Genomic DNA, 15,464 nt, shown 5'->3' on the forward strand with positions numbered 1-15,464 from the left:
TGCAAAACGAGAAGAGAGTCTCCTAAAGAACTTCCGAAAGGAGCTGAGGCTGCCCCTCCCAGTGTACTCCTGCAGGAACTGGCTCTGAGCAGCAGTGGGCTACCCTCTCCAATGAGGTCTCTTTCCAACAGCCAGCACTTTCAAGGCTGCAGCCCTTACTTCCTGAGCCCAGGGCAGGACCTGCCTTTTCTGCTTGCGTGTGTGCTTCTGCTGAGGCAGGTGCCTCGCACAGGCTTACTTTAGTCTTCAGAGTGCAGGTACAGCGGGCACTCATCCCTCGCAGGGAGGTACAGTCCCTCGGCAGACCCTTGGCCCATGCCCTGCTCGCTGCTGGCTTTGCCCTTTGCTCACTGCAACAGCTCCTCCCGCATGGTAACATGCAGGGGAGTGGGCAGACAGCAGGCACCTGCCTGGCCAGGTGGGGACTGCAATGCTGCCGTGCCGGAGACCTGCACTGCTCCCCTCCCTCCCAAGGAGAGAGCGAAGTGCCTGCTTGCGTTTTGTTTTTCCTCGGGGCTCGGAATCCATGTCATACGTTTCTTCGTTCAAAGAGCAGCTTCTGCGTCTTGGAATCATATTCATTCCATGCTTCAGCTAGACGTATTTTGAGCCTGTGGGCCATCAGCGCTTGTTCCCGTTTTTCCTCTCTTAGAGCACGCATATAGTACACTCCCTGCAGGTAAGGAAAACACAATCGCATGCAGCATTAGTCTCCGGAGCTTGGGCACAGGCAGGAGCACAGCGACAGGTGGGCAGCCAGAGCTGCTGCTTCTGCCCTGCTCTGGAATCTCCAAGGGGAAACGGGGCTGGGAAATGCCTATGGCGTACCGATGTTGGAGGGTCCTGAGGATTATCCAGGCACTCAGGGGTCCTAGGCTTTGGGTAAGCTGGAGGTGTTGGTTTCTTCAGCTCCTCCTCAGACCTCCCATGAATTGGTGGCAGGAATCTGAAAAGACACAGCAGGCTTAGCTTATGGGAGTACACTTGGAGGCAGTTTCTAAGAGCTGGGCTCACAGCTCACAGCTTAGCTCCAGCAGCACAAGGTGCTTCTGCTGGAGGAAGACCATGATTCCACCAGGACAACAGCTGTCCCTTTGATGTTTCCAGTGCCTTTTGGCATGAGCACATTCACTGCAGCCAAGGGAAACATCTCACTGGCACAAAACCATCTGACTTCCTCCACTTGTGTGGGGAAGAAGGGACAGAATCATCTCAAGGCCTCACTCAGGCCCCTAGCTGTGGGATGTGTTGCTAAGCCGAACACAGACGCACACCATCAGACACGGCCCCCTTGGCCCTTTGCACCCACAGCCTTCCCCTCGGGACCTGTGTCATGCCTCAGTTATGGGGTGCAGAGAGATCCCTGGGTTGGCATCGCACCCAGCTCCTTCCCATGTCACAAGGAAGGGGAAGACAACAAGGCCTGGAACCCCAGAACACGGCTCAGGGGCTCAGGGCCTCCAGGGCTGTTCCCAGGCCTCAGCTGGACCGGTGCACACTTACTTTCTCTGTGCTGTCCTTGGTTGCTGTGGCACTTGCTGCCACCCCTTTGGTGCCTTCTGGCTCGTAGGCATTTGGCCTTTCAACTTGTCCTTTATTCTCTTCTTCAGCATCTTATCATACACTTTTCTCACAATGTGGGAAGGAACTCGCGTGCACTTGAGTATTTGGCAGAAGGATTTCTGCAAAACGAGAAGAGAGTCTCCTAAAGAACTGCTGCAAGCAGCTGAGGCTGCTCCTCCCAGTGCGTTCCTGCAGGAAATGGCTCTGAGCAGCAGCGGGCCATGCTCTCCAATGGGGTCTCCTACCAACAGACAGTGCTTTCAAGGCTGCAGCCCTTGCTCCCTGAGCCCAGGGCAGGGCCTGCTTTTTCTGCTTGCATGTGTGCTTCTGTGAAGGCAGGGGCCTCGCACAGCCTCACTTTAGCCTTCAGGGTGCAGGTACAGCGGGCACTCATCCCCCGCAGGGCGGTACAGACCCTCGGCAGATCCTTGCCCATGCCCAGCTCGCTGCTGGCTTTGCCCTTTGCTCACTGCAACAGCTCCTCCCGCATGGCAAAACACAGGGGAGCGGGCAGACAGCAGGCACCTGCCTGGCCAGGTGGGGACTGCAACGCTGCCGTGCCGGAGACCTGCACGGCTCCCCGCCCTCCCAAGGAGCAGGGCAAAAGCCCACTGGGGGCATTTTTTCCTAGGCTCTCTGAAAACATGCCATGCTCCTTGCTCCTACTCCATATGCATACACAGCATTGGTCCCACATTTCAGCTTCAATCTTTTTGAGCCTGTGGACCAGCAGGGACAGAGGGCAGCAACAACTGCTGCTTCTGCCCTGCTCTGTAACCCCCAAAGTGAAACGGGACTGACAAATGCCTATGGCATACCATTGTTGGAGTGTCCTTATCACAAGCCGGGATTATGGATGACCGTGGATAAGCTGAAGGTGTTGGTTTCTTCAGCTCCTCCTCAGACCTCTCATGAATTGGTGGCAGGGATCTAGAAAGACACAGCAGGTTTAGCTTATGGGAGGCAGTTTCTAAAAGGCGGGCTCGCAGCTCACATCTTAGCTCCAGCAGCACAAGGTGCTTCTGCAGGAGGAAGACCACGGCCCCGTCTGGACAACACCTGTCCCTTTGATGTTTCCAGTGCCTGCTGGCATGAGCACTGCTGGCATGAGCAATGCCTGCTGGCATGAGCACCGGCACTGCAGCCTATGGAAACTTCTCACTGGCACAAAAGGCAAGAGCATAGCGAGTCCCCTAACTCCGCCACAACACTTCCCCAGCAGGCTCACCTGGCTTGGTCACCCTGCTTCTTTGCATCCTCCATTCTTTTCTTCTCTGCCCTCTTGGCTAGAGAAACCCTCCTCCGAGCCATCACCACCGGGTCCAGCACACTCACTGCAAGACAACACCACGATGTCACCTCTGTGTCTGTGCAGGGGAGCGGCAGCAGCAGAGCTGCTCAGCCATGCCCACCCACACTCATTGCCACCGCTGGGAGCCACCACTCCTGGGGCATTTTATCCCACACAGCTGCCTTCTCTCCCATCCCCCCCACATCAACATTGGCTCTCCTGCCCTGCGAGGACAAAAGGAGAACACGCAACCCCCTGCCAGGAGCCCACTGGGACATTACATCTTCGGCCACCCATGCCCCAAGGCTGCGGATCTCTTCTGGGCTTGATGCAAATCGGTTTGCGTTGTGGGTCCTGAAGTATAAGCCTGCAAACAGGAAGACACCAGTCGTCAAATAAGGCACCATGTTCCCTTGGTGCCCCACACTAAGAAGCTGCTGGCAGGGTTCTTTGGGAGCCACTGCCGAGCCTCTGGAGGACACAATGGCCTGTGCGAGCTGAGGGGCCCCACAGCCTCCAGCAGCTTCTTCCCGTGCTTCTTATGCCTTACTGCCAGACCCAACACAAGTCCTCCTCGCTGTCCCCTCACACCCTCCCACCGCTCTCAGGGACCCTCAACTGCAGACTGGCTGCTTCATCTGCACTGCCCAGAAGGACTGAGCAGGGGGTCAGCCTGGAAGGCCTCCCAGGAACGAGCTGGTCCTGCCTCGCTCTGGCAGGAGAGAAGCATCAAGAAGAGGCTGCACCCAAAGCACGAGCTGGGCACCAGCTCCCCTGGCCAGTCAGATGTTATAGAAGAGAAGGTACTCACGTTGGTAGCGTGAGGAAAGTATTTCCACTGATACGAGTATATTTATTTTTGCCGTTGAACGCAAGCATATCCATCATCTTGGAGTTCTGCAATGGGACAGACACACGTCAGCAGAAGCCAAGGATATGTGCTCCTTGCTCCCAAAGGTAGCAAATGTTCCCACTGCTCAGGAACGTGGCTACCTCTCCAAAATCCTTGCCCCACTTTGTCCTTTGGTGTCATTAGCCCCCAACACAAACAGGCCAAGGTGCTACCGACAGTTTGTGTAGCTCCTCAAGCCTGTCTCACCCAAAGGTGAGGCAGGCAAGGAGAAAGCAGTCTGAGAGAGCTTTGACAGCATTGCCAGAGCTGCAAGCTGCCCTGGAGACATGATCCGCTCACCGTGAGAAGAGCTTCACGCATATTGCGTGTGTCATCCACTTCCATCAGGAACTCAGTGTAATAGTTCATGGTGACCACTCTTCTTCACACAGTAAGAATGCCAATGCCCTTGAAGAAGAATTCCACATCCTGTTTGTCCAAGAGGCCACCAGCATAGAGAAGCAGGGTCTCGTGGATGCACTGCTCTACTATTTGTGGTCGGAAGTAGATGTCTGCGGCAATTTTCTCAAAGTCCAGCGGATCAATTAGGGTCTCGACTAGAAAACAACCATGAAGGAACAATGTCAGTCCTCACTCAGTTCAGCAAACTCACAGACGAAGTGTGTGCAGCACCCAGCCCTCGCGCGATGCTGTGCCACGGGGAAGGTCCTTGCCAGCTTTGGCCACATCTCCAGAGCACAGCAGATGGGGAACAGAAGGCCAAGGGAAGCTCTGCCACCTGCTACGAGCATCCTGCTAGAGGGTGGGATGAGCTGCAGACGGGGCTGACTCCCAGGGCAGGGGCATGTTCTGGGATGCTGTATGTGCACCCACACTCAGCCTCTCCATGGTGCAAGAGACTTTGCTCTGCCGTGGCACAAGGACGACTGCATGGAGCGAAAGGCAAGGGCTGCAGAGGGAAAGCAAAGCAAAAATCTTCTTACTAGGAATTCTGCTCTCAGCACACTTGAGCTTGTAAAACATCTTCATAAACCTGCAGGGCTTGAATATGGGTTTGCGAACAACCGTAGCCCTGCCATCCGCACCAGTGGTCTTCACTGACACAACGGCAAATGTCCCGATTCCAATATTCACCGCCTGAAAACGCAAGCAAGAAGAGGGACCAATGGCAATGCTGGGCAGAGCTGGAAGGCTGCTGGGTGACTTGCTGGCCCTGAAGATGGTGCTGTGTGGCCCAGGTCCAAAGGGGCAGGATGTAAGGCTCACCTTCTTCTGCAGCAGTTGCCTTCTGATGTATCTGCATGTACTATTCCACACTTGGGCAATTTCTGGAAAGCAAACGACAGATCCCAAGATGCTGTGAGTTGGCAATGCCCATGAAGTCTGAACCCCCATAGCCACAGAGGTGACAGTGGTGTGTGATCAAGCTCTGCCTGGCCCTCAACCAGCACTCGCACCGCTGGGGCAAGCTGCTGCACAGCTCCTGAACCTTGCCCAGCTTGCAAGACGCCCACGCTGTGCCCAGGACAGGCCTGGGGAGGGAGGGGAGGCGTTAGATGCGCTTTGGGAAGCACATTGGATGCACTCAGGGCTCTCCTTGCAGACGCCAGGACCCTTCAGAAGACCTTCCCCCGGCAGCCCCAGCCGCAAGCTTTCCACAGCTCATGTCCATCTTTGCAACAACAGCGCTTCCACAAGGGCCCCCCAGGGCCTTACCTTTCCTGGTGAGCTCCTTAATTAATGAAAGGTCCTCAGGCTTCAAGGGGTTGAACAGCAGGTAGTGCTTCATCTTTACCCTAGCCTTACAGAAGCTGGGAAAGACGTGCTCTTCGTGCTACAAAACTCCCTTGGCTCCTCCTCCTTTTCCTCAACACTTCCCAACCAGCGTTCTCTACCACAGGCTCCCCTCGCCTTCTGCTGCCGGCAGAGCAGCTCCTGTGGAGCAGAGTAGCGCTGGCGAGAGCAGCTCCAACACTTCCCAGGCCTTGCTGGGGAGTGTGGCCAGGCATGGTGGGGACAGCACTTACAACCGAGCCCCATGACAACACCCACCATGTCATGAAGGGGCCGACACCTCACAGGCCACGCACATCTGGCCTCAGCATGGGCAGGGGTGCAGAGGGAGGCCCCTGAGGGGGCGGTGCAGACACCTCTGCCTCCATCTCTCACCTCAGCTTGTTACCATATGCTCCTGTTACTCCAGCGCACCGTTTTCTTTGATATACTGCCTCCACCTCTCCAGCACCCCCACGTCCATTGCAATTACAGTTGTGAGGAGGACACATTTTGGACTTCACTCCCTTGTGTGAGGCTGCTTTGAGCTCAGAACTCCACGCAGGCTGAACATAGGTATCACCGCAGTGCCTGTAGAGAATTTGTTCAGCTCACTGCTCAAAACAAGACCCACAGCCTGGTTTTGCCAGGGTCTGCGCAAACCGTGTCCCGACAAGCTGGAGGCTGCAGTAAGGCTCCTTGCCAGTCAGGGCCAGCTTAGTTGCATATGCTCCTTCAAAGTGTTCTTCCAGAGCACGGCTGTTTTCTTCAGGCTGCTTTTGATGTTCAGGTGAATTCTTTGCTTTCAAAATTAAGAGAATCGCGGAACCATAGATCAGAGAGGAATCCTAGATCCTCTCAAGCAGGGCCACCTACAGCAGGTTGCCGAGGAGCATGCACAAGCTGCTTTTGAGGATCTCTGTTGGGGGAGACTCCACAGCCTCTCTGGGCACCCTGTGCCAGTTCTCTGTCACAGGTGTCCCTTACGCCCGAGTGTGGATGTTTTATTTTGTTTATTAATTTATTTATCAATTTCTGAGAGAAACACTTGACTGTCTCTGCCTGTGTGCAGGTTTCTGACCGGGGAGTGTGAGAAACAAAGATTGTGTTGTTGCAGTAGAATACCACTGAGTGTGGCTGTTTTATTGTTCGTTTGTTTGTTTGTTCTGTTGTTGTTTCATTTTTTTTTCTTTTAATTATTTTTATTTTATTTATTTATTTATTTCTCTGAGAGGTACACTTACCTCTCTCCGCCTGCGTGCAGGTTTCTTACTTGGGAGACAGCGACCAAAGATGACAAGAGTTGTTCATCTCCTTAATCTGCTGATCTTATCAGCAAGGGTTAGAGGGAAAATGGGATGGGAGGGGAGTCGGGACCTCACTGTGGCTGTTCCAAGGGAAGATGCAGGGTATATAATAAATAACGCTGTTTTTTTATTTTGTGCTGTGCTGTTTTACTTTCTCTTCGCATTGAAATCTTATTTTTATGTCTCAAGGGATGAACAACCTTTTCCTTCTTTGATCCTACCGTATGCTGTGTTTATTCTAGTTTGCCCTGTCCTTCACAACACCGGTCCCATCTTCTCTGAATTTCCCCTGATGTCGCACTTGTGTTTAGGCTGTTAGTTTTCAGGAGGACACATTTGGGACTTCGCTTCCTTCTGTGAGGCTGGGTTAAGCTCTGAATTACACACTTGTTGAATACTAATAGCAGTGTGGTAGCAGCAGAGCATTTGTTCAGCTCAGTACGCAACTCTCTTTCTGCAGGGCTGCACTTCAGCCATCAGTCCCCCTGTCTATATGCAATACCCTCTTCTTGTCTTCCAAGCCAGTCCTTTCATCATGCAATTTTAAGCAGTTTATCAAGCATGATTTCCTCCTGGTGAACCTGAGAAGGCTGGGGGTGCACAGGGAGGTGGGAGGGGACACGGCCAGGACAGCTGACCCCAACTGGCCACAGGGATGTCCCATAGCATGTGGTGTCATGTGGGACAATAACACTGGGGGGGTTGGCAGGAGAGGTCACTGTTGCTCTCTTGGGACCAGGTGGGCATCAGTTGGCTTGTGGTGACCAGCTGCATTGTGCATCACCTGCTTCTTTTATTTGTGTTATTGTTTTCTGATTTTTTTCCCTTTCTTTATTCCTTTGTCAACTGTCCTGATCTAACCCCTTTTTTGTCACATTTTCTCCTCACTTTCCTTTGAGCAGGGGTAGGGTGAGAGACCGGTGTGGTAAAGCTCAGCTAGCCGTCACTGTGAAAGCACCTCCTGGCTAACACTGTTTTCTTTTGCTAATCCGAATTTTCCCTGCTACTGCTTGTTTTTTGCTCCTGGACAGTTTGTTTGGCTATCTCATGTATTCCTACACACCCATAAAATTTTAGAAATTGATCACTCAATGCTGTTGTTCCCTAATGGGTTTGTAGTAATAACTGTAGAAGTACACACCTAGCTTGTTCCTTTGGCGGTATTTCTCTTCCATCTGGCAGAATCCATTTTCCTTCTTTCAGTTCTGCCCCTATTGTCTTTATAGTTTTTATTTCTGCTTCTGTATACTTTTTCTCTTGTGTCCCTTTTTCATTATCCGATTCCTGTAGGGTTAGAACGACATCATGCTTCCTAAGAGCTGCTTCCCTAGCTTCTTTATCTGCTAGGTCATTCCCTCTTATGTGGAAACCAGTTCCCTTTTGATGTCCTCTGACATGTACTACGGCAATTTCCCTAGGTCCTCTCAATGCGGGCAATATTTGAGTAACTACAGTTTGGTGAATTAGCCCTTTTCCTTGAGTGCCTATGAGTCCCTTTTCTTCCCCAGTTTTCCCAAATTAAATTTCTGGTATTGCAAAAAAAAACAACCACCTTTTCCTGTTGGCCAGTTGCTCCTATTACACTTACAGACTAATTAACACAGAGGAAGAAGCTCCCGTAACCAACAAAAAAATTCAAGCCTCTCTCTTCGTTTCCTAGTTTTATTTCAACTAGTGGACCTGCTAGGGTAGATGCTCCTGGTCCCCGTCATTCCTGACTGTTGTAAGTTTATCCTGCAGCCTAAGACAATTTCTTTCTGATATCAAGGGCCGATTGCCCTAGAAAGAGGCTAGCCAATTGCCTCTGTTTGTTTTCAGATGCCAGGTCCATGTTTTTTTTTTTTCATTGCATTTAAAAGTTGGCCCAAAAATTTGAAAATTCCATAGGGGTTCTTTTGGACCTTGTTGGAAAAGATTCTCAATTCCCAAGCTAACCAGATTTTGGTATTTACATAATTTCCAGAGTGATTAGGGTCTCAGTGAGGGGGGTGGTCAGGGTAATGCAATCGTTGACAGTTCCCTGAGCGGTCCCATTGGCTATCTGAGCTCATGCATGAACTCAGGTTGTTTTAAGAGTTAGCACCTTTTTTGTTTCCATGACAACTCTCTTGGACCCCTCATGTGTGCCTTAATGAACAGGAGTAGTATCTGACCATGTTTACTAAAAGAAGTAGGCAGAGGCAGTGAGATTTATTCCAACGGGGTTGATAGCAAGTCCAAGTATCCTAAAGACCTCTAGTTTAGGCAAGAAAAAGGAATCATGGAATGGCTCGGGTGGAAGGGCTCTCAAGCATCACCTAGATCCAACCCCCTGCCATGGGGGCTCTGAATGCGTGACATAGCTGTTTTTGCTCTCTGCTCCTACTCCGTAGGATTGCATCGTATTCCCCACCAATTTCATCTTCAAGCTCGGTGCGCTTGTGGGCCATGAGTATTCTGTGTTGTCTTTCTGCCATCCGAGCACGCACAGAGCGCCACCTCTGCAGGCAAGGGAAACACAACCGCATGCAACATTAGTCTCCTGGGGCTGGGCACAGGCACGAGCACAGGGACAGTGGGCAGCAACAGCTGCTGCTTCTGCCTTGCTCTAGAACCCCCAAAGTGAAACGGGACTGACAAATGCCTATGGCGTACCATTGTTGGAGAGTCCTTATCACAAGCCGGGATTATGGATGACCGTCGATAAGCTGAAGGTGTTGGTTTCTTCAGCTCCTCCTCAAACCTCTCATGAATTGGTGGCAGGGATCTAGAAAGACACAGCAGGTTTAGCTTATGGGAGGCAGTTTCTAAAAGGCGGGCTCGCAGCTCACATCTTAGCTCCAGCAGCACAAGGTGCTTCTGCAGGAGGAAGACCACGGCCCCGCCTGGACAACACCTGTCCCTTTGATGTTTCCAGTGCCTGCTGGCATGAGCACTGCTGGCATGAGCAATGCCTGCTGGCATGAGCACCGGCACTGCAGCCTATGGAAACTTCTCACTGGCACAAAAGGCAAGAGCATAGCGAGTCCCCTAACTCCGCCACAACACTTCCCCAGCAGGCTCACCTGGCTTGGTCACCCTGCTTCTTTGCATCCTCCATTCTTTTCTTCTCTGCCCTCTTGGCTAGAGAAACCCTCCTCCGAGCCATCACCACCGGGTCCAGCACACTCACTGCAAGACAACACCACGATGTCACCTCTGTGTCTGTGCAGGGGAGCGGCAGCAGCAGAGCTGCTCAGCCATGCCCACCCACACTCATTGCTACCGCTGGCACCACCCTTCTCTCGCATCCCCCCCACATCAACATTGGCTCTCCTGCCCTGCGAGGACAAAAGGAGAACACGCAACCCCCTGCCAGGAGCCCACTGGGACATTACCTCTTCGGCCACCCATGCCCCAAGGCTAAGGATCTCTTTTGGGCTTGATGCAAATCGGTTTGTGTTGTGGGTCCTCAAGTATAAGCTGGCAGCAGGCACCAGCACTCTTTATTTGGCAGGTCACCCTTTGGAAGGCTCTCTTCACACCCCTTGTTGACAGCTCTCACACTGCAAAGGGGGCAGCGCCATGAGCAGAGGTGGGAGCTTCTTCTCAAGTGTCCCTGGTACTGGTGCCGAGGCCTGCTCCAGCTTTTGGTATGGGAGCTGATGGCTACGGCCTCTGCAGCTGGAAGCTGCAGGGCCGCTTGCGGTTTCCTGGTGTGGACGGCACGCCCTGGGCCTTCTCACAGTGGTCCGAGAGCCTCGTCTTCTCCCCTTTCCTGCAGGATCCAAAAGAAAGGCCATCAGTTTGGGTGGGTGTGGTGTAAATGCCTGAAGTAACTAGGAAAATAAAACTAACGTTCACATTTTAAGGAGAAGGTACAGCATTGAAGAGGCTTTCAGGGTAGGGCATAACTGCATTACCTGAGCGTTCCCTAGGCTCCCAACCTTAGATGCTATCGCACTGGGGAAACTTGGTGTGCTAGCTCTAAGGAACAGCACGGAGCGTAGAGTGGAGTGGAGACACCACGGCTAGGCTCTGTAATCAGGTGGGGCCTCGATTGTTCTTGTGCACAAAGCTGCTCTTTTTGCCACCCTGAGCCAAAGAGCTGTCATGTTTTGACAAATGCTGTACCCTAGTGTACTTTTTGCTCATTATAATATCATTATAATACCAAAACACACCTCCATCCCAAAAGCTACCCGCCTCCAAGGTGCGACCACCCCTCACTGAGCATGCGCCCTGACTTTCTCGGAGCCTATTACTTTAAACGGAGACGGGAAAACTTTACTCCAATCATAACTAAGATATGCTTGACTAGAGCCACTCAAGCTCCACCTAAAAGATAGAAAATCATATAAATTGGCCCAAGAGAAATGGGATGTTGGGGAAGATACCACCGTCAGGGGAGATACCATCCCAAGGACAACATCCTTAGGACCTCCTGACTCCTGGGATCAGTCGACGGGCTGAGCCTCTCTTCCCCCCCCATTGGGACGCCTTTGGGTGAGATCTGAATACTTGCTTATAAATCTCTACAGAGTCTTTGATCCTTTTAACGCGTTTATTTCTAGGCTGCGCACCTGTGGCATCTGTGACACCTGTAAACACCTGTAACATCTGTAACATCTATAACATCTATAACACCTGTAATATCTATAACATCTATCACACCTGTAACATCTGTAACACCTACAGCACCTATAACACCTGTAACATCTGTAACACCTATAACACCTGTGTATTGCATGCATACTAGCTTGCTTTTGCAGACAGTCCCTATCACCGGCAATCCAAAAGAACCTGATTATCTGTTGCTGTAATAAACCATACTTGATTGCATTGTGATAACTCTCATTAAGTGCAACGAGGGTGAGGGTGGTTGTCCGTGATAGTTCAGTGTTCTGAATCTAACCAGACCCCCAGACGGTTAATGCATTTTTGGTGAATGTCCGAACGGACCCCCGGATGGTTAATGCGTTTTTGGTGAATGTCTGAACGGACCCCCAGACCGTTAATGCGTTGATGGTGAATGTCTGACGGGACCCCCAGACGGTTAACGTGCTTTTGGTGAATGTCCAACTGGTTCAGTACTCTGAATCCGACCGAGCCCGTAACGGTTAATCAGCTACACCCCTTAACGCGACAGTGGGGAAGAAGGGACAGAATTGTCCCAAGACCTCTATCAGTCCCCTAGCTGTGGGATGTGTTGATGTGAGGCTGTTCCCAGGCCTCAGCTGGACCGCTGCACACTTACTCTGTCTGTGCTCTCCTCAGGGGCTGTGGCTCTTCCTGCCTCCCCTCTGGTGCCTTTGGGCTCGCACCGCTCTGGCCTTTCTCATTCTGAATCATCCTCTCCATTAGCTTCTCCTTGTACTCCAACGTTGTACTCCAACTTGAAAGTACTACTCCGTTGTACTTTCAAGGCTGCAGCCCTTGCTTCCTGAGCCCAGGGCAGGGTCTGGTTTTTCTGCTTGCGTGTGTGCTTCTGCTCAGGCAGGCGTGCTTCTACCGCGTCAGAGCCCGAGCAGCCACATGCGCAGGCGCAGCGCCCGACCACGAGTGACAGGGACCTCGGGCCCTTGCTTCGCCAGGGGTGGCCCGGGACAGCAGCGCGGCCAGGCTGAAGCCGCCAGCTCTCAGGAGAGAGGCTGAGGGGAGTGTGCGTTGCCAGGGCAACGGCGACTGCGCATGTGCACTCTCGCACTCTGCCTAGAAACAGCCTCGGGGCGGGTGGGGACTTGTCGCTGCCCACTGTGAGCAGGGAGGGGCCAGCAGCGCGGGAACGCCACTCCAACCGACACTCACAAGGCGATTCCAGAGATCACAACGGAATCGCAAAGATTTTGGTAATGTAGTTGGAGCTGCTGGCCAAACTGAGAAAGATTTTTTTAAAGCAACTCCTTAAATATAAGATTGGGAAGAGATTTGTTAAAACAATCAGGAGCATGCATAACGTTTTGCCCAAGGAGCTCCAAGTAAAAGAGACGCAGCTTATCTTATCTTCCCTATGAGGAAAGGCTGAGAGACCTAGGTCTGTTCAGCCTGGAGCAAAGAAGACTGAGAGGGGATCTCATCAATGCGTAGAAATAGCTGAGGTGTGGGAGACAGAGGGATTTGGCCAACCTCTTTTCAGTGGTTTGTGGAGACAGGACAAGGAGTAATGGCCACAAGATAGAGCACAGGAAGTTCCGCACCAACATGCCAAAGAACCTCTTCACGGGGAGGGTGACGGAGCACTGGGACAGGCTGCCCAGGGAGGCTGTGGAGTCTCCTTCTCTGGAGATATTCGAGGCCCGTCTGGACGCCTCCCTGGGCAGCCTGCTCTAAGGAACCTGCTTTGGTAGAAGGGTTGGACCCGATGATCTTTCGAGGTCCCTTCCAACCCCCATAGTTCTGTGATTCTGTGATTCAGCTAATCCAATTTTTAAGTTAATACAGGTACCAACAGTACTCTCGTGCCTAGTGAAATCCTGGAGCACATCTACCCCAAATTCAAAACTGACCACGTGTGATTTACCATGTTGGGCTTGAAAGATGCCTGCTTTTGTCAAAAAGTGTTTGCTTTTGTGTGAGAAAATCCGTTAAATGGCAGAAAGATTCAGTTGTCTTGGACAGCGTTACCTCAAGGGCTTAAAATAGCCTGACGATGTTTGGTAATCAGCTAGCAAAGGAGCTTGAGGCTTGGAGCTCACTCCCAGGCAAAGGCACAGGATGTAGATGACCTAATAGCCACAACTATGCAAGAAGATTATATATATTCAGTGGACTATAAACTTGTTGATTTTTTTTTGGATTAAGTGGGTACAGCATATCTCAAGAGAAGGCCCAATTCGATCAATATTGAAGTGGGTGTCTGAGGCAATCTGCTCAAAGTCCAGCGGAGCAAGTAGTGTCTCGGCTAAAAAACCACCTTTTCTTTTTTTGAACGTTGAACCTGGAAAAGCAGAGTACTTCTAGTGAAGGTCTAAAGTGCTGAGAGGGCATGTGGAGAAAACCCCAAAGGAATCCCCAAAGCAGGAGAATGGGTCTGTGGGCCCGCAAATGGTAGAACGGATGGCAAGGAAGGTGTCCCGGAGACAGAAGCCTGCTTGTCATTCCCGGCCATTGTTGCAAAGCAGCAAGTCCCTGGTGGCAGATGGTCCTCGTCAGCAGTGCGAGAAGCCCTCTGCCGCAGGGCCCGAGGCCCTCCTGCACAAGCTACCCTCCACCAGGAGAGGTGGCTTGCAACCACGGGAGCAGTACTGGGAGTTGCAGGGCTGTTGCGAGGACATTTGTTGTCGACGGAAGGAAGACACAGACGCTCAATATGAGTGATCAGTGAACTTGGATTTATTGGATAGCTCAGTAGTCTTTTATCTAATTCAATATAATTAGCTCCTACATATTGCAAAAGCTAAGCTCATGATTGGTTAGTGCATTTCTCTATTTTATCAGCTAGTTTCTCACTCCCATCGACCGAAATAACACAGTTAGTACTTTCCCAAACCACCAACAGATATCGTGTCCTTGTGCCTGATTAGCTCCCAGACGTTACGTACTTTCTCAGACTCATATGAGCTGCGTTCAATACTTTTTTAGCTCGCGACCTCCTAGTTTCTCAACATTCACATGACCTACTTCACTTAACCATTCCTCCACACAGGGCTTCTCCTTTCCTGTGCAAATACAAAGGCCATGCAGGGAGCAGTGCGGTCAGTCCAGCTGGCAGCAGGCAACACTACTCTTTATTTGGCAGGTCACCCTTTGGAGGGCGCTCCTCACACCCCTTGCTGACAGCTCTCACACTGCAAAGGGGGCAGCGCCATGAGCAGAGGTGGGAGCTTCTACTTGAGCGTCCCTGGTACTGGTGCCGGTGCCTGCTCCAGCTTTTGGTATGGGAGCTGATGGCTACGGCCTCTGCAGCTGGAAGCTGCAGGGCCGCTTGCGGTTTCCTGGTGTGGACGGCACGCCCTGGGCCTTCTCACAGTGGTCCGAGACCCTCGTCTTCTCCCCTTTCCTGCAGGATCCAAAAGAAAGGCCATCAGTTTGGGTGGGGAAGAAGGGACAGAATTGTCCCAAGGCATCACTGAGGCCCCTAGCTGTAGGATGTTTTGTTACAACCCATGCAGACGCACACCGTCAGACACAGCCCCCTTGGCCCTTTGCACCCACAGCCTTCCTCTCTGGACCTGTGTCGTGGAAAGGCCTGGGGATGCCGAGAGGCCCCTGGGGGTGGCATTGCACCCATCTCCTTCCCGTGTCACGAGGAAGGGGACGACGACAAGCCGAAAGAACCCCAGAAGACGGTGCAGGGGCTCAGGGCCTCTAGGGCTATTCCCAGGCCTCGGTGGGGCTCGTGCACACTTACTCTGTCTGAGGTCTCCTGGGAAGCTGTGCCTTTTCCTTATGCCCATCTGATGTCTTGTGGCTCGCAGGGTTTTTGCCATTGACATGCAACATCCTCTCCTTCAGCTTCTCATCGTATTCTTTTCTCAAGAGGAACGAAGGACGTCGGTCACACTCCTGTGTGGGGTAGACGGGGTTCTGCAAAACGAGAAGAGAGTCTCCTAAAGAACTTCCGAAAGGAGCTGAGGCTGCCCCTCCCAGTGTACTCCTGCAGGAACTGGCTCTGAGCAGCAGTGGGCTACCCTCTCCAATGAGGTCTCTTTCCAACAGCCAGCACTTTCAAGGCTGCAGCCCTTACTTCCTGAGCCCAGGGCAGGACCTGCCTTTTCTG

The 15,464-nt window shown here is 52.1% G+C and overlaps 1 protein-coding gene across 1 annotated transcript; it reads right to left on the reverse strand.

Annotated features, from left to right (window-relative positions):
- Positions 1 to 9,007: 9,007 nt before the first annotated feature.
- Positions 9,008 to 12,162, reverse strand: LOC311427449 (uncharacterized protein). The gene is made up of 5 exons (XM_084504810.1): positions 12,003 to 12,162; positions 10,144 to 10,523; positions 9,832 to 9,937; positions 9,422 to 9,533; positions 9,008 to 9,267 (listed from the first exon to the last, which is right to left on the reverse strand). Exons 2-5 carry the CDS (start codon positions 10,157 to 10,159, stop codon positions 9,085 to 9,087), a joined length of 417 nt encoding a protein of 138 aa, XP_084360936.1. The 5' UTR covers positions 10,160 to 10,523; positions 12,003 to 12,162; the 3' UTR covers positions 9,008 to 9,084.
- Positions 12,163 to 15,464: the final 3,302 nt, after the last annotated feature.

This window comes from Aythya ferina (genome assembly GCF_964211825.1).
Source record: "Aythya ferina genome assembly, chromosome: Z".
Lineage (NCBI taxonomy): Eukaryota > Metazoa > Chordata > Aves > Anseriformes > Anatidae > Aythya > Aythya ferina.